Source organism: Choloepus didactylus, chromosome 14 (assembly GCF_015220235.1).
Source record: "Choloepus didactylus isolate mChoDid1 chromosome 14, mChoDid1.pri, whole genome shotgun sequence".
NCBI classification, from domain to species: Eukaryota; Metazoa; Chordata; class Mammalia; order Pilosa; family Megalonychidae; genus Choloepus; species Choloepus didactylus.
This window is the reverse complement of record NC_051320.1, coordinates 20,699,324-20,722,016: the sequence shown is the minus strand read 5'-3', so window position 1 is coordinate 20,722,016 and position 22,693 is coordinate 20,699,324. Positions and strand designations below refer to the sequence as shown.

Sequence of the window (22,693 nt, the reverse complement as noted above, 5' to 3'; positions counted from 1 at the left end):
GCACCGCCCCCCCCCTCCCCACCGCCACATGGCCCCACGTGGAGTGTGGAACCCCATCCTCCAGGCTGAGAATACGGGACTAATAGACACAGACACTTTGTCACATTGTTTCCCAGTCATTGATAGTAACGTCTACTAAAACTTGTATCCCGAAGTATTTTCTCCCATATAACAAATCGATAATAATAGACATTTATTCTCACTTCAGAGGTCACTACAAGTAAAAGAGACCAAGCATTATCCACACCCATTAATTCATTGTCAGTCTTTGTAAGAAGTCTCTGAGGGCCTGTGTCATGCATAGAAGTGTGCCAGAATCTAGTTTAATAGCCCTCAATTCTGTAGTCCTGAAAATAAAGTTAGCTGTCTCATCTGGGAAGTGCATCGCTGAAAAGAGGCGATTTGATCATGTATTGATGGAATGGTAGGATGTGGACAGGTAGAGATGAAAGGCATTTCAGGTAGACAAATGTCAGTGGACTGTGCCTTGAAGAGGTCAGTTAGGAATCCCTTGGGAAGGATGCCTATGTGTTAAAAATTTACTTTTTAAAAATCTACAACAGGAGCACCCCTTATTGTTTTCTGAATGCGACTTTATGGTGGCAAATCCAATTTGTGTAACTTTCATTTGCTTTTGATGGAGAAAGAACTGTGAAGCTGCAGTGAGCAAGGTGGAGTGCTAGATTACCAATTCTAAGACAGTGGCTTGGGTATTTATTTTGTTCACATGAAATTAAATGAAGAGTCTCCAAATTTACTGCCTGAGTCTCCCTTCCACCCTTTTCTCATTTTCTTTAACCCCAAACTGATCCTTAAAAGGGCAGAGTTTTTGGAAATCTGTGTCTGAGGCATACATTCTTATGCTACTCATTAATATTCCTTTGGGAGAAACATTCCATTAAGCCTCTAATATACAATTATGCTCCAAGGGAACTTAATTATATTTTCTGAGGAGTTCCTATGGAGATTACTTTCCACATGAAGCAGAATTCAGCACCTGATCAGAACCAAGGATATCACTTACCTTATCTCACAAATACAAAAGCCAAGACTGGACAGTCATGAATATGCTGCTTTTGTTTTTTTCCTTGGCAGTTTAGGATGATCTGAAGCTTGGATACAAGCCAGATGGAAACTAAGTTTGCATGGTATGGGGATAGGAAGGAGCAGTAGGTTTTGCATCATAATACCTGCACTTGGGTTTCAACTCTAACACCATCCTGATCTTAGACTTCCCACCACTTCCCCGAGCCGCCGTTTTCTAGTTCACACACAGGGAAAATGTCACCATCTCACAGTACAGTCATGAGGCTTATAAGTCACATGTATGAAAATGTTGTGAAAACTATTAAGAGTTAGACAGTTGAGGCTTAATGCTATTGTGATTAAAAGGGGCTGAAGTGAACTGAGCCATGTGAGCACTTGAGGCCGCCATGGAAATTCAAGCATCTTTAGCTCCTGAATGATGGACAAATTACTGGGGGCTGAATGGCAGAAGCAGACAGGTGGAAAACTTAATGGGTTTTGCTAGTTTGTAGAATTTTAAAACTATACTTGTTAGAAGACACTGTTTATCAATTGTTGCATGATATCATTATTGATTGATTTGATTTGTGAAACATATATTGGTGATCAGTAAGAATTGTTTTTCAGCCTGAGAGCTAATGTTATGTTCATACCGTTAGCAGTGGCCGTGCTCTTTAGACCCTGGGGCTTCTCAAAGATAAAGTGTCATACAAGCAGCAGTGTGAGTTGTTACCTGTCCTTTATGCTTTGGGGCATCATGAAAAAGTGATGGTTTCAAAAGGTAGAAACATGTAAGAATTTACATTTATCATTCTCTTGGAAGCCATTTCCTAGTTATTCAAGAATTAACAAGTATCATTAAGTTAAACATGTTAATGAATTTGGATCAGAGTCTTCTTCAGTTGTTTCATATCTTAATGGAAGTAGGAAAATGAAGAACAAGAAAGATTATGTTAAAACAAATATTATTTGACCGTGGGATTTTGTTGCTGTTGTTGCTGTATGTGAGAGTCTAAAGGCCAATTCACGTACAATTGACCTTGAATAGCCTTCCAAAGCATCCATACTCCCTTTCTGTTTCAGATAGTGCATGTTTTATTAACTAACTCTAAGCAGTTGGAGAAATTTTAAAATAAAATACAGTTGTTTCATTGAGAAATCACTGTATACTAGCCCTCCAGAACAAAGAGTCATAGAATCTTTTCCTGAAGCTAGAAGCACATTGTGATAGTTCGCTGTATTTTATTTTTTTATATATATATTTTATTATGCATTAAATTATATAGCATATATATATAATTTTATAATTAGGTCTAAATCAAATACTAAAGAATGATATATACCATTCCAACAAGACCCAATTAATCTTAAATCTGCTGATTATAGTCTGACTTATTAAGAACATATTCCCGCTGCATTAAATAAATGCATTGTTAAAGAATGCCTCCCCAGATAGATCACAAATCATTTATTAAGTTTCATGCACATCCATCTAAATGGAGGCTAATGCACTTGGAGTCAGTGTCAAATTTCCTGCCCTTTTTCTGCCTCTTGTGGGTGATATGCCTCTTTGTGTCCCATCTGAATGTACTTCAGTTCTTCTTACTATTCCTTGGTGTAGCCTGGACACACTCACTGGAACCCAAGTACACTCTCCTGCAGTAGCATTGTCACAACAGCAGCCTGTAACCAGTTTACCTATCAGGTGATTGGGAAGAAGGCCATAACTTCTGTGTTTAATAGTGCTCCTGCTTGTTGAGCTAACACCATGGAGTACATATATGCTTTAGGACCATTATTTATTTCTCTGTTTACTAACATCAGAATTTAGAGGTGTCTGTATTTTTAAGGGGTGTCTGCATTTTTGTCTCACTGACTTACATTATTAGCTACCAGATTAGCATCTGAAGAATGCAGAATTGCAGGAATCGGGATCCCTTTCAGTGCCTTTTTTTTTTTTTTTTTTTTTTTTTGCACACCCCCACCCCCCCACCAGCCAGAAAGATGGAAAACTGGATGGGAGTTATGGGATTTCTCAGACTTTAACTGGAGGCTCCCTGACTGTATTAGAATCTCCACTGTCCCATGAAACTAGCTTCTTGCTTCACCTGTGCTGTAGCTGGAGAAGGTCCAGCTATCCCTATGAATAGCCCTTTCTAACTTCAAAGAAGTAGACTCTGACTCAACAGGGGAACCATACACTGGATGAGGGTTGGCCCTAAAAGTATTTAAGACCCTTTCTATCTTTGATTCTGTATGCTAGTATCTGTCTGTGATTACTCTTCTGTCCTAGCATAGATTCCCTCCAGGGAGCAGTGACTAAGGCAAGGACTTTTGTAAGCAGGTAATTTATTTTGGAAGTGATCCCAGAGGACTGGAGTGTAGGAGGGGGGATAGGGAGAGTGAAACAGGGAGAGAGAGAGAGTCAGTCCAACGGTACACTCGTGAGTTGGTCACATCAAGGGCTTGATCCTGTGGGAACCCTGCGTGGAGGTGTGCAGAATGCACCTTAGTGTCACCCATCTAAAGGTGAGTCTGTGACGCGTGAGTGCTGGACAGGTTGCCCTGTGCATCCCAAAGAGCCCTGTATTCCCAAAATACTCATGGATGCCTGGAGAGATACTCATCACCTTCAGAATCAAGCCCCAGAGCAACACTCCTGATTTCTTCTGTGTAGTTGAAAATGAAGACCTTGCCTTAGCACCTTGCTGTGCATATCCTAGATGTCATTTTACATCGGTGGCTGTTTCTGTCTGTGCTATTACCAGAATTAATCAAATTCTGGAATATGTCTTGAATATCTAATTCAATCTTTACATTTTTTGAATGAGAAAACAGGAACCCCAAATCCCAGCAATTCAAAGGAATTGTCTGTTTGATAGTAGTAGATCTCTTGACCCCCTGTTTTAAGCCTTGTCCACTACACTTCACTGTCTTCAAAGAACACAAACGATTTCAGAACACAGGTTCTATTTCTGCCACAATTCAGATTCCTGAATTTCAGCACCCGTGGGGATGATGTGGTCAGCTACTGCATGCAAAGTGATAGAGTTTGTAAAGAGCCTTGTTTCAATAAACATTACTATTTGCTGTGTATCTTCAGTTTCCAGATATGTGGATGATTCCAAGTCTCTGTGTGGTCATGTGACCAGTTCTAGGCAATGGAAGTGATATTTATAACTTCTGGATCAAAATATTTGCTTATAGTTGAATTTCTAGCCTCCTCTTTCCCTAACATATTGTTGGGGAAGACCGTGTGTTTGAAAGGAGGGCATCTAAACGGTGGAATCTCAATCACCTGGACTTTCTGAGGTACCGGTGTGAACATAGGACTCCCTCCACCCTATCCTGGGCATGTAATATGAGCTAGATACCAACTTTTGTTGTTTTCAACCAGTGAGTTTCAGGAGTTGTTTGTTTCATGGCATAGCCTAGCTCATCCTAACTAATACATTTCGGGAGGAAGGTAATTGTTCTATGCTCCTTTTAGTGGTTTCTTTTTTTCTTTTCATGGGATTGGTGATAAATTGTGGTTAAATTTCCAAGCAACTGACTTGTGATTTTAATAATGTTTTCCTTGGTGGCAGCCATGAGACTGTGAGAATGCACCTTCCAACTACAGGAATTGTAATTAACCAAGGGCCCCAGCTCCCGTGTTCTGAAATCCATCCTTATGTTTGTGCTGAGACCATGTTTCCCATGGGTCTCCCAACCTGTGACTGACTATGGTACAGATACTAGAGCAAGCATCTCTGTGGAAAACATGGGATGCCTCTGACAGTAAACTTCAGCTTAAGGACTGTCTTGTGACCTTGACAAACCTTCTTTAGGCTTCATGCCAGTCTAAGATGTTTGCACTCACCTTTTCTGCACTCTCTCTTTCACTGGAGATCAGACCTGCATTGCAGTCTCGTAGTTCTCCCCAGCTGACCTGGCTCCCTTCCCGTTTACTCTCACATAGACAGTTCCCCGAATAAAATTTCTTGCCCATGTTGGCATTTGTTTCTTGGAGAAATACACTCTAATCCATTCTATGTCATAACTAAGACTTCCCAGAAATATCCATTATATCTGGTTCTGTGTCAGCAGTATTCAGATTCACTATCTTAGAATTATTAATTTCCTTTAGTTTACAGCTACAAAGTTTAGTGCTAGGAAGAAATTTGGAGATCTGGTACATAGTTTCTCAAAATAGAGACTAATTACATCAGAATCCACTGTGGTGCTTGTTTAAATGTATTCCAGACTTGGAGAATTGGCATCTCTGAGGATGGGGCCCAAAACCCTAAAATTTCAAATTACTTCCCTAGGTAATTATTATTGCCTATTATTGAGAGCCATTGGTCAAGTTCACACAGAAGTAAAATCCAGTGAAAGAAAGGGAGTTATCCAAAACTGCTCAACCATTTAAAGTCAGAGTTCTGCTGAAAGTCTAAGTCTCCATATTCCTACATCATCACAGTCAATATTTACCAGGTACACTGTATTATGCCAACTACTTTCCAAAGCTATAAAATTCCCTACCCTCAGAGCTTTGGATGAGTTGAATAATCAGAACCTGTGCGAAAAACAATGTTTGGCCACTTTGACTAAGCATAATATCTGTCATTGCCTTGGGAAATCTGACAGAGAAATCTGGTCATTTTCACGGACTTTGTAAAGGTGGTGGCAACAATTTTGCGTGATTAACTAGGAAGATGTTCATGACCTTTAATCCTGGGGCCATAAATTTAAAAACTTTACTACTGATTGCATGGATTAAAGAACAGCTTGGAAGTTGTATCTGTGGGAGTGCTTTGTGATAGACTTTTGAGTGATTAGTTGATCTCACGTTTATTTTAGGCATTTCAAATAGTGAGGTCATGAGGAAGTTGGTCTAGTTACTACAACTACTTGAATAACTAAATTAGACTTGATATACACTGTTAATACATCCAGTAAAAACCAATCTAATGATTTGGTTGATCTAACTTAGTTACATTTACAAGTCCTATAGAAAAATAGGGTGTACATTGAAAAGAATCTATGTAATTGAACAAATATTTCATAAAAAAGAAAGGAAACAAACAAGAAAGGGGGAAAAAACAGGAGAAAAGTGACAGCTTATCAGAAACTTGTATAAATAAGGGACAAGGACCAATTTAAAGATTTTGAATGGACATATGTATGGCAAAAAATACATGGAACGTCAAAATCTGTGATGAACTGAAAGAAAATATTTATAATCAATAAAAACAAATGGCAAGCATGACAAGTGAACGACAATTGAGACAAATCAACATTAGGGCAGCTTGTATTAATATATCAATAATTAATAACATATTGTAACAATATATTATTATAATACATGGCTATCCAATAATATAATTAATACTTGATATGTTAACTAAAATATATTAATGTTTTGCTCAATTGATTTCCAAATTTGAAATAAAAATAAGCATTCATTGTTACCAGAGGAGCAGGAAAGTGTGATCTACAAGGAAAATGTGAATGATTGGTCTTATTTAGCCTAGTGAGGCCAAATACAAATGTGCTCTTATCATGAAAATATCTCCAGTTGTTGTCATGGGTGTGCCTAAAGGTAAAAGGACTTTATAGAAAGTAAGTTCATTTCTGGAAATAATAAATTATTACTGAAAAGGTTACCAGGTAAAACTGTAAGACATGTTAAAATAGAAATCCTGTCTTTTTCATTCATCACTGAGTACTCATAACAGAGAACAGGGCCTGGCACCTAGTAGGAACTCAGATAGTGAATAAATGAATGAATGATGGATGAATGAATGAGTGAGTGAGTCTGTTTTTATCTTTGGAAATCTTGGAGAGTCTAGGTTTTTAACTTGACAAGAAAGAGAGGTTGAAATAATAATCACAGCTGTTTGAATATATGATTCTATGGTATAAGTTTGAGTCTTACATCTATGACTGATTGGCAGGTTCAGTGTTATTGAACATACTTGACTGGTTTCTGTCATTTCTTTATAAAAAGAAGTGGAAAAGGAGAATGGAGAAGATAATGTAGAAAAATTTCACTCACTGAAAATACATGCATGAATTTAGAAAATATTAATTACTGCAGAAAGTTATTGCAATAACAACAGCAGGAGTGTGAAGAAATAGTCTGAAAGAGCCAGCCAGTTTTTATGATTTTTTTAATTAATAAGCTTCCTGTACCATGGGGTTTCAGCAAGTCAATTATCTGATAGTAAAAAGATAATTGCAGGAGAGATGGGTCCAGGTCACAGCTAATGCTGGTTTTATTTTTTTCACAACCATGTTTTAAGTGTTAACTGTGATCTCTCATATTGGTATTCCTGGTATTCCTTATTATTAGCTTTTCTTTCCGTACATATGTATGTATACAAGCACACCACAACCCTCCTTTCCCATACAACTAGCATAACTGCCTTCTGCTTAGTGGACATTTATAAATACATATGCTTCCTGAATTGAGAGTAGGTAATCATAACTCTATCCCAGAATCAGAATGCCTTTCTTTTAAGTATACCCAGGTTGTAAAAATCATGTATCAAAGAATTTATTCTCAGAGTTCTTGCAGCGAAACTCTGATTGTCTCAGATTGTCAGGACGATTGAAATGGGGGACTACTGCAGCCTGGTTCTGGGAACTGCGAGAGTGGAGTCAGGGAAAGAAGAAGTTCCTCTGACCTGCAGAGTTGACCCTACACAGCTCTGGGCAAGAGAACACCTTTCTTCTCCACTTCGTGGTTTCATAAGCCTTGAGTTGACCTTGCCTGTGGTTCTTAGTGTTTAGCACTTCAACCTGGTCCTCTCACTCCTTACACTAACATGGAACATTGGGAATTCCCAAGAAGTATTGTGATTGGGTTCAAATTAAGTATCCTGTCTGTGACTACTAATTGGGACATTGAAATTGGTAAGAAACAATTGCTAAACCAAGTTTCTTTATCACATATCACTGGTATTTAAAGAAATTGACAAAAGGAAAGTATTTTTCCCAACACATGCTGGATTAATTCTACTCTTTATACCATGTATATAATTATATTTTAAATCATCTCTTTTTATGATTAAAAAATATTTGATCAACAATTAGGAAAGAAAAAAACCAATTCTGTACTCAGTCCACAGGATAAGAGTTGAATAACAAAGTAAATATTTTGCTCATTTGATTTCCAAATTTTTTCCTGTTTTTCTTTAACTCAACAAATTCAAAATTGCAAAACATCCCAAAGAAGAAAGGAAGCTCTTGGGGACACACCTAATAATTCCTTAAGGTTTTTCTGCATAAATATCTGAAATATTAAAAACAAAATTGAAATAAATTCTTGTCTTTGTTCTTTCTACATGTATCTAAAAGGCAGAATTTTGTCCCATTTCACCTTATTTTTGCCATGTTAATATCTTCTGCTTCCAACATCTGGGCTGTTGTACTTACCTGGCTCTTTGTTCTTCAATGTAAATATTTTCTCTGCATTCTGCAACTCTCAACCTTTCATCTTAAAGATAATTAGTTCCAATTTCCTGGCATCCCAATTTCATTCCGTCTTAAGGCATTACATTCTCCATTCATATTCAGCTATACTTCCATATTGTGCTAGTTGCTTCACAGCACTTGACGGAAATTGAAATGACAGCTGAGTCTGAATCCTGGATAAAAAGATACTGAGTGTGCTAAAGCCTGCTCTTTCTAATCTGAAGTTGGCAATCAGAGCTTTTTATGTGGTCCACAAGTATTAAATTCTAGATTAATTTCATCTAATAGTGCGCATAAGGGCACAATAAATGTTGTGGTTAATTCTTCTCTTCTTTGTTTTTTTTTTTTTAAAGCATCAATTACTAGTTGCTTTGTTGTATTTGTGCTTCCAAAAATGTATTTCCTAGGTGAATATTACACCTATAGAATTGAATGTTTCCGTAGGTTCCCTATAGCTAGAAGAAATTAGGAGGAGTGTTTCAGTTACTATGTTACCCTTGTACAATTATAAAATAGAGGTTAAATTTCACACACAAACCTGAATGGCAAATATTAGTGCATGCTTTTCTCTTGGGGCATCTCTTGGACATCTCAGAGGCTTTTTCAGTTGGTTCTCTTCATTTTTTTTTTTGTTTTTGGTTTGTTCCCAAGAGGAAAGCAAATGGTTTTTAAAATAGAAAAAATATGTGGATGTGCATAATATCTTTTGTTTAATTATACTTAAAAGTTGTTTTTAAACTTATTGTAGTAACTATTATTATGAATGTAGAAAAATTATGTCACTGTGTTTATTCTTTCCTGGGTAAAATACAAATTTATTTAGAACCAAATTTAAATTAAGCAAAAAGGAAAATAATATTTTAAACTTTGCAAAAGAATGCTTAGAATGTAAACATAACTAGCTCTAACAATTTTCTTTATTTCATTTATGGCATAAATCTGTAAATGCATTCTTTTGAGAAGTAGCTTTCAGAAGAAAAATGTACCTTTTGTTCTATGGAGTTTCACATATTTGGTCTAATATTTAACTTATTTTAATATATAATCAAGACTCATGTTTTCTATTATAGCAGATTGTCAAATCATACAGTTTTTAAATTTTAGCTTAATAATCTTGTAAGGTTTTTCACTTAAATGCTAGGTTAAAAGTAAGTGATATTAGACAGCTATTTCATTCTGACACAGTAAAATAAGCAGAACTTTGTTTTTTAAGATTTATTTGAGAACCATTTAATTAATAGAAGCATTTTATTATATCAGCACTAATGTACACTCTACATTTTCATGTCAAAGATGTGTATGTGTACTTAGATATCGGCTGTAATTTTGAGATTTACAGTCCTGCATTAATAGAGCTCTGCATTTATTTTAATCAACATAAACCCTGTAAAACATAAAAATAATAGTGTTTAACTTAAAAAAAAATCTCCTCCATTTCATTTGAGGATAGTTCCATGCTGAAAAATTAATTTGTAATGCAAATAACACTTCTTATGATTTGGTCCCTGCTGCTAACATAACTGGTCACTTCTACTGAGAGTGCATTCTTTTCTAAAGAAGTCTTTGTCAGCTGAGTATGGGTACACATTCATTAGAAAGGTTTCAAGAATGAAAATAGGGTATGTGTTAGTGTGAAGCAAATTTTTCAACTTCTTCTGCAGACATAACTCACTTTATTATTCCCAGCACTTAAAGTCTGAGAAAAATCTGAGTTAATCAAAACAAAACAAAAGAATTCCATAACTGTGCCTCCTGTTTATTTTAATTAAGAAATTTCTCCTTTATTAGATGTTAGAAATTAGGAAAAATATTCTCTACTCACCAGTTCAACACAAAGGTTTTTCTCTCTGATTTGTTATTTTGTATTTCCATATGAAAATCGAGAGAGTAGGGGTGTAGAAATGTAACTTGACTACAGAAATAACTTGACAGACTGAAAACTTCAAGGCATTGATTTTTCACTATCCTTCAGAATAGAAGTAAATCATCCAAGGAGTAGCAAAACATATCCTGTGGCCATTTAAAAAGTACAATGTGATGTGAGCTTTTAAATTGCTCGGATTAAATGATTCTAAGAGTTTAGCGTTTTCCTCAGCTTATTGTGACTCGGCCATCTGGCTTTTATAACTGGTGTCCTGCCTCCTTGGGACAGAAGAGGGCGCTCTGGCATTGCTGACGCCGAGTAACCCCTGGGGCTGTGAGCTAGCATCTTCTTCCCAGGAAAAGAGCACACTGTTTCCCAGGAGGGCTGTCGTTGAGTAGCTCAATGGGTCAAGCTGTTCCTAAATTATTCCGAGAAACTTTTAACTCCAGACCACTAAATGAAAGTTGTGATTGTCAAAGGGCCCCCACGGCACCCCGCACTGGAATTCTCCAACTGCTGAGTGTAAAATTTCATAGCAGGAAAATTGGCCTGGGGGGCATTAAACCAGATGATTATGTTCCAAAGAAATAGAAAACAAATAGTCTTAAAAGATCTAGAAACATTACCAATGGATCACCACTCGATTTAATCAGGGTAACCACAATACTAACTTGTGTGTTCCCTTATTTTACCTTCTCTCTTTCATATCACACGTTCCATTTCTATTTAGAAAGTAATTTTTAAACTGATTAAGCTTTCTGAAGGATGAGTTCAGACTGTCCTAAACAGATAGGATTAGGGTGAAGGGGATTAGGTGTGTCTCTGTTACATAATATGAATTATAACCAACTCAAGCAGGACTGTTTTGCAGCTATGGGCCCTTGATGCTTTGTGAAATGAGTGAGGGTGTGTGGCCGCAGGAGATGAAAACTGGAATGAAATCAAGGCCTCCATGATAAAGTGTAATGCTTTTAACCCATTTCAGTTTCCATGACTTCTTTAATCGGTGCAAGAGCAATATTGCTCAACCCTTTCTTTTGTTATGGAATAGCCCTTTCTTTCCAATGTGCTTTACCTAAGCCCCTTCTAAATTGTTTAAAATTAAAAGTAAACATAATTAATAACCAGATGTGGAAGACCTAACTCCCAGAATTCTAAAGTCCGAGGTCAAATAAAATCCACCCTGGGAGAGAGGGCGAGGTCTCCTCCAGTCGAGGATATTGCGCCTTGTCGATTTATTTCCTGGGTCATTTGATATATCTCCAACATGCAGGTGTAAAAGAACGAATTTGATGAAAATTCTCTTTCAGATCATTGTCAGTGTATGATCCATTTCTGCATCTGGATCAAAATCGATGGTTTTGCAACTATTGCCCAATGTGGGTTATTTTATCTGTTCTTAATTCTAACAGCGTTTGTGTTTATGGATTTATAGTCATACGCAGGCAAACAGCGTAGCAATTTTTGCTTGAGAGCTCTGGCTAGTAAGAATTTGGTTGACTTCCCATTTCTTTCTCTCCTTTGTCACTTTGATTCATGATTTAGTTAGGGCATTTTAAATTTTATTATTTATTATTCCAACGCTTTCAGTATCTAAGTTAGGTTGATGAAACAATGTTGCGAGATTCAAAGATTCTATGGCTATATCAGTACTGACCTATCCTCGACTCCCAAAGCAAATCTTTATTTGCCTGGGATTTAGTAAACCAATCAGTCTTTTTCCGGTTGCCGAAACCTTGAGGAGGATGCTGCGGCGGTAGTTTTTCCGCAGTGCGGGTTTCAGACGGCCTGGCCCTGCAGTGCCTCCCGCCGGCGGGGATGCGCGGAGCAGGCTCCCGCGCCCCTGAGCCTTCCGCACAGCGCAGCTCTCTGATCCGCGTTAAGAGGCTACCATGCTGTGAGCCCGGGGGGAGAGGGCAGGCTGGGTGGGCTCCTGCCCTTTCTCACCTAGTGGGCCCCGTCCCACCCCCTTCCTGTAAGTCTCGTGGCCCACATTTGAGTCCGTCTCGGGCCCTTTGGTGACCACACCAGCACTGTTAAGGTCCGGAGCTGAGCACCTTATGTCTCCATGTTTTAAGGAAGATGATTGTGGGAAGAAACATGTAGATCCTTCATTCTTCCCATTCTCCTTGCAATGCCTTCCCAATGCTTAGATCCTGTTTTCTGCCCAAATAAAGTGAAATAATTTCCCAATATACATACAGTAACTACGTGCCTTCCTTCCTACGTGAGGACCGAAAAGTATCAGCCAAGTGAGGCAACAGCTAAAGAGTGGATTATTTCGGCAAAAATGTTAGGTTTCGCTGTATGCTGCCTTTCCCTCCTTTTAGTTTATATTTCTCAAATTACCTAATATTCCATTATTCTTTTAGGTGGGGGTGGGTGGTCCTATTGCTTTTCTGGTTTAATTAGAGAGAGAATGAGAGGGCCGTGGTCAGCACCGCGGACAGCTCCAGGCGCCGAGGGCGCGGCCACTTTGGCGCATCCTCTTTTAGCTCCTCTCCTTTGTTGCAGCCGGTGCAGGCCAACGCAGAACAAAGCCATCCATGGAGGATTGCTTTCTTAGCCCGGATTTTTCTTTCTCTGGCTCCAAGACCCTGGTGCGGAACTACTACCTTAGCACAGACCACCTCGCTGGCTTCCAAATACATTAATTTCCCGAGTCCTTGTAAAGTTTCTGACCTGGCCCTTTCCCCTTGTCCTACTCCTTTGACCGATTTGGCCTTTGCGACTGTGCCGAAACCAGGAAGCTTCCTTGGCGTTTTAAAGCCAGGCAAGGCCGACTCGAGCCTAGGAAGAGAAAGGGAGAAGTCACGCGAGGAGCATTTTTGCTCCGAGCTTCCTGCAGGGATTGAGCCACTCGAGGTCTCTTGGGCAATGTGGTCAGACCGCCGTTTAATGTATTATTCTCCTCTCTTTCTTCTGCTTTCTTTCCCCAACTTGGCCCAGGATTTCAAGAACCTCACTATCTGCTTTTGAAAGAACCACTGCCTTCTAAACGCCTCAGCCTTCTAGCTTTTTTTTCCACAACTGAGAAGTACTGCTCTCCTGACAGCTGTCACTGAAATTCCCCTAGAATCCCCCTCAGGGATTTCCCTGCGGATTCCGCAGTTCTTACTGAAAAGTCTGAGCCTTTTGCTTTTAGAACACTAAATCAACTTGGAGGTCTTTATGCGACAAAAGATGGGTTCGTTCTACAATCTCCCAAACTCCCTGTCTTTTCCCTTTTCTGACCCTGAGACGTGCTGGTGTCCTTCAAGTGCAGCCCGCAGGCTCCGCTCTTGGCATTCACCGCGTGCCTTAATTGTATGACATTAAATCAAGGTCCGCTGTGAACACGGAGGGCAGAGTCTTTATCTTGATCCGGAGAGAAACTGACTTACTGCGACCACAGCACTTCCTTGCCTGCCCTTCCTCCTCCCGCGAGTTGATATCCCCAAGACTCCCCTACTCCCCCAGAGTGTAACTCATAAACCGGGCTCCTGTCGGAGCTCTCCTCCTGCCACATCTGCCAGAGCCGCTGTTAATTAGTCTGTTCGGTGGAAGTGTAGACGATGCATATGTCTGCGTCTGCGTATGCATGTATCTGCATGACATTTACAGCACACCTAAACACATACATATGCCTATAAATCTAGTTTTCAAATGACGGCGTGGATCGGAGTTAATTACCTCTCTGGTACAGATCTAATTTCGCAATCGTGTTATTTTACTGAAGGTAATTAACCGAGTTGATTCGCCCTGCACCTCTCCTAATGCTCTTGTAAGGAATGGCAGGTTTCTAAAGACCGCGCCACTGCACGACCTGCTGCAGAAGGCTTTGCCAATCTCTTGCTGCGGTCGGGGATGAGATCTAGCGTATATAAAAGGATGGTAAAAGAAAACAGTCCTGCGTGTGTGTTTGTAAGTTAAACACGCAGATATGCCTACTGTCTGTGTCCTCTGATAACGTTACCTCGGTTTTGGTTGGGAGATTTTGGAAAGAGCTGAGAGTCGAAGGGCGGGCTGGGTCATCTTTCTTTGTAATGCGGAAAAATTAACTCAACCGCACCTGCCTAGTCCCGGGAGAGCTGGGTGGCCCATCTGGTCTGGCTATGGTTTTGCTGCGAAAGAGACAAGGCCGCGGCTGCTGGCTAAAGCTTCCCCAGTGCCGGTGAGCGCGGATCTCGGGTCTGGGCCAGTCTGGGAGTTATGGCTCAGGATAGCCCGGCGGACGCGCACTCCTCAGACTGCGGCAAGAGTCAGGGGGCTGGAAGAGCCGGGGCCGGGCGGAGGGAGGGCGAACAGGAGAGGAAAGGGTGAGGGGAGTTGACCTCTACCGGCGGAGCTCTCCACTCAGCGGGCCGGAGGAGGCGGGCGCTGCGGCTCTTTTCGCGGCGTCCCCTACGGCGCTGTCTGGCCGGAGGGAAAGCCCCGCTCCGGCTCCGGCGTCCGAAGAAGCGCGGATCCTCCCCCACTGCATCCCCGGGGCGGCGCAGAGTCGAGCTGTGGCCGGAGAGCGCAGAGAGCCGATATTGCGCAGAGACCCCAGAAAGCGCCCCTGAAAAACAAAATCAAAGCTCAGAATTAGAGAGGGAGGCGGGAGGGAGGAGGGGGAGGCTGGGGACGAAAGACAGGAGGCGGGAGGGACCAAAGAGGGAGACAAGGTGACGCGAGGAGAGGACCCTATCCGGTGGGCCGCGACCTCCATCCCCAGGCTTCAGCTGGATGCGGGAGGGACCAGCAGCGCGCAGAGCCGGGGACCCGCAGCCCGGGGGCGAGGCGGTAGCGGAGCTCTCAGGTCCGGGCTGCGGAAGCCTTGAGGGGAGGGGGGGTGGGCCGTGCCCTGCGTACATCACCGCCAACAGAGAAGCGATTTCGGGAGCTGGAATCGTCATATCGTTTCCACAGATAGTCCTCCCGTGCAGCTCCAGCCGTTCCTGTACCCTGCACCCCCTTTCTCCAGCGTCACCCCCTCCCTCGGAACACACGCTCAACTCGCATTCTCCAGTCCCCACCTCTTGGTGGTTTAGGATCCTGCAAACTGCAAGATCGGCGAGTGACAGCAAGAAAATCGAAACAATCGATGAGAGAAAGAACTACATATACATATAGCCCTAGAAATCCGAAGGAGAAAGACCTCCCATCCCTGTTCAAACCTGCAAAGGAGCAAAGCGTTTTCAATTGCTGCTCAGCGCATTCGTGGAGGAAAGAGGAGGATGAGAGGCTTCCGTGGTATAAGGTGCTTTAGGGTGGGAGGTGGGGGTGGGTCGGGGGTGGGTCGGAGCGGTCCGGTCTTTCCCCCTCGCTTGCTGATCCAGAATTAGGGATTAATGGCTCGCTCCAGCCAAACAAATAAGGCATCTGCCTTCAGCACAAGAGGATTACACGGGCTGCTGACGTCACCAGTCAGACAGATGTTGGCTCCCAAAGTCCTGAGCCGCTCGCTGTGTCCTTGAAACCAAAGAACCGCAGAAGGCTCGCATCCCCCACGAGCTGCGCCTGGCTACAGCAAAGGGCGAGTCCTGCCCTTGCCCGCACTACACTGGCACCAACAGTGGTCCAAAGACAACACTTAAACCGCTGTGCCCCAGCCTCTCCAGCTCTCACTTCAATTCCGAGGCTCACTCAAGGAAAGCTAAAGTCACCCTTCTTGCTTGCCTCTCCCTAAAAATGGGGACACGAGTTGACAACTCTCTCGACCGCTCATCCAGAGCTCATCCAGATCCCGGCATCTAAGCTCTAGGACTCTTATTCGCTCACACTTGGTTGGCCAAGAAACATCAAAATAAGCACCCTAGGCCGGGCAGAACTCACGTTCCAGACAAGGGGCAGCCTCTTAATTATGTGCCCAAGTACCAGGTGCAGGGCTTATCTGCAGCTCTTCTTGCCCTCTGCCATCCTTTTTCCAGGCCAAGGTTTAGGTTTATGCTTAATCTTATCACGAATGCCATCCCGACAAATGTGCCTTCCTAAACAATGACCTTCTCCCGGTGGAACTCTGCGTCCCGACCAGAGGGCCCCACTCGTGAACCAGGGACCTCACCGTGGTGCTGATAAGGGTGTCATAAAATGCCTGCAAGTACTTTGCAGGCATTGTTTAAAATAACAATAAAAAAGTGAGTGTGTCTCAAACACGTCTAGCACCTAGTTTAGAACCTGCACATTCAGGTAACTGCAGTTTTATTCTATGCGAAATTTGATGGATAGAGATCAAGAACTATTTCTTTATAATTGCCGACCTCTCTTTGAATTGATGTCGTTTTAAGTTTAAATATAAATTTAAACTTTTAATTTCTCTAACCTGTCTGTCTTTGATTTATATGACTTTCAGGCCTTTAAAAGTTACACTGAAGTCAAGTTATGAAATTAACCAAATGAAAAACACGAAACTGGGAATTTAAAAGCAATTTTGAACGTGTTATGTAATCTACAAATGAAATGGTTTTAAATGTAGTTCAATTCTGTAAAGGAATAAAGGAAATTCAAACAATGTTCAAAACGAAATCAATTGCTCTCCAGCACAGAGCCACACTGGACCTACCTATGCCCCTAATCAAATCAGCATATATGAAAGAATCAGCAATTTCTTGGAAAAAAATTAAATGTTTGCTCACAACATTGCACTGACTACAACAAATGAACAGGAGTAAAAGGCATAGCTGGATTATATCTCCATTCATATTATCCCTGTCTGTCAAAGTGGCATTTAATTTTTTCAGTTCTTTGCATTTAGAAATTCAGCCATTGATAAAAATCAATTTAATTTGCTCTGGTGTCATTCAGCTAATGCCAGCCTGAAATAGGAAAATTTCTCTTTGCCTGCTCTGCTTCCAAGCCTTATAAGGAACAGCCCACACCTTAAATGGATGTATTTAAATTTTTTATTTACCACTAACAAAAGGTAGACTTCCTATTATTTTAATTGGATTAAAACACTATTTGAGACAGGGTAAAAATTGAACATGTAAATCATTGTTTCTCTGAAACTTGGTAGAATAATCTTGAAATGCCACATTTGAAAAGAACCTCCTTTCTCTAAATTAATATAAAGATTGTTTTTGCCTCCCCAACTTGTTTTGAATGTAAACCTCCATTTTTTCCCCATAAAATTTTACCAGATACCTCTTTGTTCATAGATATAATATTAGTTCGCTGTCCATGGTCTTGATCTACATGAAGGGAGATGCTAGGGGTGCATTTTGAAAAAATGTAAGTCGCTATGCTTCTGTACAAATTGGATTCCCTAATATTTTAAGATGAAATTAAAGGGGAAAAATCTATAAGCTTTAAGTACTCTCTCCTCATCTCAGTTGTTTTCATTTTTTCCCCCATATGTCACCAAATTGAGAGTACTGGAACTGCATGGGGAAAGTTTGCATTTCTTTATTTTTCAGCTGACAAAATCACCACCCCAATCAAAAGGTCCAAAGAATTGTAGTAAATAGGAAATAACATTTTTCAACCTGCAACTTTTCTTAAAAAATTAACATAGACACCCTTGTATAGACACTCTTGTCCACTTTTACATATGGCTTAACAAGTGCACAGACATTTTTACAAAAATGACAAATTAAGAAAAAAATTAAACTCTCTCGCCCTCTCCAAATATACATGTGCACTATAAATGTGTGTGTGTATATGTGTGTGTATATGTGTGTATATATATATATATATATATATATATATATATATATATATATAATGTAGTCACCCACATAGAAGCACTAAGAGCATTAATCTGAATCTTTTCTCTAGCACCTTATAATTCTTATTTAATGAAGCAAAGGAGGCATATGCTGTAGTGGCTAAGGTTATTTAATAATTTCTTGTGTCTAAAATAATGCTTCACCTTTGGTTTAAAAAAGAAAAGATGGACCTAACAGAATAACATTTAACCTTCCCTGGTATTTTCTTAAGAAGGTGAAAAGGAAAACAAAAACAAAAACAAAAACAAAAAACCTTCCTCCTCCCTGTAGACACTTAATTGTTTTCGTTTTTGAGGTGTTTGCTTTTTTCTCTTCAGATTATCAGGAAAAATATGTCTATATATATATATATATATTTATGGACAGATATAAACAGATGCTGATTTTCTGAAACCCTAAGAACCCATGCGGATCTTTGGGGGCTAATGACCTGGACAAACTGGTCGTATTTATATTTAGATACAAGTAACCTAATGAGAAGAAAAGAGACTCTTGCCAAAACTGAGGTCGGTACCCACGCCAGGCCAGGGGGGCCGAGCCTCTGTAAGTCACACTTTCCTGGGCGCTAGAAGACTACTTTCCAAAGAAGCATTTAGAACTTGGGAAAACCCTTGTACCGGAAGAAAATGGCCTAAACACAATAGGACTCGCCATTTTCTCCTTGTGATGCACAAAGCGCTTGGCGCTGCCTGGCACACAAAGAAAGCGTGGGCCCGCGGAATTCTTGTACATTTTCAAGAGGCCAGGAAAGACCTTCTCAGAATCGCAATTTCTCCCGCCTGGGCGCGCTGAGACACATACTCTCTCTTCCACCTTCATTTAGCAGTCGTCACAAGAAGGCCCGTTATTTGAGATGCAGATAAAAGACCCACCGAAGGCGCGATGCTAGAGAGCCTGCTAACCCCGGCAAGGCTAAGTCGGACAAACCAGGGGACCACGCGCGCGGCTGCCGGGGGCTCCATTCTAGGCCCGAGGGGGCTCAGGTCTCCTTCCTACTCAGATCCTCCCTTCCAATTTTATTCCGACTCCTGAGCGCGTCTAGTACCCTGGAGTTGAGATATCTCCGTGACCTGATTTCCATCCAGTGCCAGGAACCAACCTTGCAGCCCCGAGCTGGTCGGGCGGAGCTGAAGGATGCTCGCGACGCGGGAACCCCTCCATTCGCCGCGTCCCGCCACCCCAGTCCCCAGTTCTGCACGCCACAATGGGCGGAACACTTCGCCGCTCACATGCGAAAAGCGCAAGCTTCGAGGAAGCCCCTGTGAATAAAAATACCAAAACACAACCAGCCACCCGACTCACAAAGCGAACCCGGGCGACACAGAGCCGCGCTAACGCAGGAAAAGATGGTACTTACAGCCCGTGCGCGTTTGGGTAATCCGTGTCTTGGCCCCCCCCCATTAAAAAAATATCTACACATCTCTATATGTTTGATTTTGCACATCCTCCACCGTTGAGAAGGAACGAAAACAAAAATCTTGTAGCCTAGAGGGGGTGGGGGAGGGGGATGGAGATTTTCATTGTCTCCGCTTTGCACTCGCAGCCCAAGGAAAGACGCGCATTGCTGTGTGGGGCTCCTTCTACTTTCTGCTTGAAATTCAGAAGCTTTCAACGCTGTAAAGCGGGGGGTTTGGTCTCCCTCCCTGACTCCCTCCCCCAGCGTGTTCTCTCTCTTTCTCTCTCTTCTTCTTCGCCCTCCTCTCCCCTCCCTCGCTCTTCTCTAGCTCGAAATCACCCCCCCCCCCGCTCTCGCTCTCTCTCGCTTTTTTTCAAAAGAGGGCAGGTTGCTTCCTGCATCCCAATGAGTTAAATCAGTCACTTACTTCTCATGCATCAGCAGCCTCTTTAACAGCCGAGGGCTGCAGGCACAAAAGAGCATTTAGCTGCCTCCAATTTGTGTAGAAGGTCTGTCCTTAATTTGTTTTTGGAGTATAATTAAATCATGTATTTCACCTAATATAAAAATACCAAGTTCCCAACTTTAGCGAATGAACTGCTAATGATAACCTTTGAAAATACAACCCCTCCCCCCTTCCTGTTAGCGGCCTTCGTGATGGCCTAGGCCGCCCCAGAAATGGACAGGCCTGGGATTTCGCCCCAATTCTGCCCGCCCCTCCCCCCTTTCACACGCCAAGGTCACAGTCATATGATCCCCAATTGCTTTCCAATGAGGCCTTTTATCAACCCTTAGCTTTGGGAAGGAATTGAGTCTTTTTGTAGTATGGGAAGATCTGAAGGATTAAATAAATAAATAAATACATTCTTAATCTGAAATACACAGGTAAGCAGAATCCACCGTGATCAGCCTTTGGGGGTGGGGTGGGGGCAGCCGTGCCATGTGAGAGCGTGTTTTTTCAGCCAGCCCTCCTCTCCTGATGAATTCTGAGGTCGCTCTGTTTTGCTTGGGTTTCTTCCAGTGGCTGAGGGGGCCTTAAGGAGCAACAGGGCCAGCGCCTCTCTAGCTCTCAGTCTCTTTGGGGTTCAGATCTCGGGGACACTACTGGAAAGCAGGGGGCTCATGTTATGGCCCTCCCTCCTCTGAAGAGGCTGGGGCACAAAGAGCAACTCTGCCTTCCTGCAGTTTCTCCTTCTGAAAGAAACCCAGGCCCAGCCATTGTTCTTTCTCAATGAAGGGGGCCGAGGGTGACAGCAGAGAGAGACCTTCCCTTCCTCACACTTACCACCCACCTCCTCCCTCTCCCCACCCAAGGCTACTGCAGCAGGGAAATATTTTCTTGTTGCCGAGACCCTTGTCTGGGGGAACTTCGGATTCAATATCATTAATGTCTTGGTTATCTTTGTATTTTCTTTTTCTTCAGCTATATTTGGTAAAGTCGCCAGTCTGCCTCCCCCTCCTTTTTCTAACTCTAAACAGCACTTGTTTAGAAACATTGCGCTAACTACCAGAAACGTTAGGACCGCAGATCCTAACCTTTATTTCCATCAAGAGGGAACACAACAAAGTAAATCGCCACCTCAGCCTCTGAATCTTCGCTCCCACACCCTAAATCACCGTGGGGCTTTGAGTCCTCTCAGTAAGGCCAGGCTTCATCCTGAACCTTCCTAATATCAGTCTTGGCTGCTACTGCAGCAGAAGGATGCAGAGGCCGCCAGCTCCGGCTGACATCTGCTTGAAAATTCAACACCACCTCCAACGGCCGTTTGCAAAAAGCAGAAAGCAAAGATAAAATGGTGATTTTTTTTTTTTTTTAATTAGAAAGTTTATGTACGTGTGAGTGTGTGTCTAATCACTAATCTGAAGATGCTGATTTTGGGGGCTCGAGTACTAAGACAAAACAGCGGCTCTTCTGTGGTTTAGCCGAGACTGAAGGCCTCACTGCTAGGGTGTTTTATTAGCCGCGAGAGACAACGTTCTCTTTGGCGGCACTAGAAGGACTGCGCATCGTCTCCCTGTCCTTTATCGTTCACCGGATGATACTCATTTTATCTGTTTTCAGTTTATTGATCTGGGATGTGGGATGCTAAAGATTGGCAATTTCTTGCGAAAGCCCGAGCGAGGCAAGGTCAATGCGGTGTGCAGTGCGTCTGGCCAGGCGGGAAGGGGGCGGCTGTGTGTTCTGCTTACTCAGCAGGGTCTGCTCTGTGGAGTGACGACTTCGGGCGACCCCGGGTGGACCCTTTACCCAGTGCTCCCTCAAGCCCCCGCTGGCTTTGGCAGTGCCAGCCTTGCCTCATCTTCTCGGCCCCTGGATTTCAGCCTTGTTGGTGGAAAGGCCTTTGGAAGGAACCCAGGCGGGGGGCGTGTTTCCAATGAATCGGTTGCTCCCCCACCAGCGGCTTATTCTGGGTCGAGGACGCAAAGGAGAATGCAAGAGAGGTTGGAGGGTAGCGCAGAACATTGGCGCTGGCCTTTCACCCTCACCCCCTCTCCGCCTTACTCCAGATAGATGGCTGGAGCGGGACACCTGCAAGGCAGTCTGCAGCCGCCGCCTCCGCGCAGCTCTCCGGCTGAGGACTGCAGAGTTGGATCCAATAAGGTCACCTGCCACCCTGGGCCCAGATCGCTTGGCTCTCTGCCCGAAGATTCTTTCTCGGGTCACCTTTTAGTCGGATCGGAGAACGGGGTTCCAGATCCCCGCCTCCCGCCCTCGGCCCAGGAACATAAGGCAGCAACTCCTTTCCAGACCCGGATTTCGGCCTCTCTCGGCGCGCAAACCTCTGCCGGTCCTGCGTACCTCGTCGCCGGGCTTGGAGCTTATGAAAATGTAACCCAACTCATTGCCAGAAGTTGTTGCTAATTAGTGGATAATAAACTTCTGTAGCCAGGGCACAAAAGTCTTTTAAAAGTGCAAAGGTGTTCTTTGTTATGGCATCAGAAAAGGGATTAGCATATCAATTGGACTGGGGGGACCGGACAATGCGCCCTCCTCCCCCCGCGCTGCCCTTAGTTCGCCGCTCGCCGCCTCTTTCTCCTCCTCCTCCCTCTGCCCTTCCTCCTCCTCCTCTTCATCTCCCGGCTCTGAACACTTGAGTGAGCGGTTGGGGAGCGAAGGGCGGCGGGCTGGGCCGCGCGGGCAGGCGCAGTGCGCGCTCCCCGCCGCCCATCAGGCCGCGCGGCCTATGCCGTGCCCTCGCCTGGGCGGGCGCCTCCACCCTGCCCCGCGCCGAGGCGCGCGCTAGGGCGCGTAGGGGG

General features: G+C 42.9%; 1 protein-coding gene across 1 annotated transcript; it reads right to left on the bottom strand.

Moving 5' to 3' along the window:
• Window positions 1-9,687: 9,687 nt before the first annotated feature.
• LOC119508792 lies at window positions 9,688-19,200 on the bottom strand. Its single transcript, XM_037802587.1, has 4 exons — window positions 19,139-19,200; window positions 15,185-15,290; window positions 14,671-14,891; window positions 9,688-13,141 (listed from the first exon to the last, which is right to left on the bottom strand). The coding sequence occupies exons 1-4, from the start codon at window positions 19,198-19,200 to the stop codon at window positions 12,760-12,762; spliced, it is 771 nt and encodes a 256-aa protein (XP_037658515.1). The 3' UTR covers window positions 9,688-12,759.
• Between the last annotated feature and the right edge of the window lie 3,493 nt (window positions 19,201-22,693).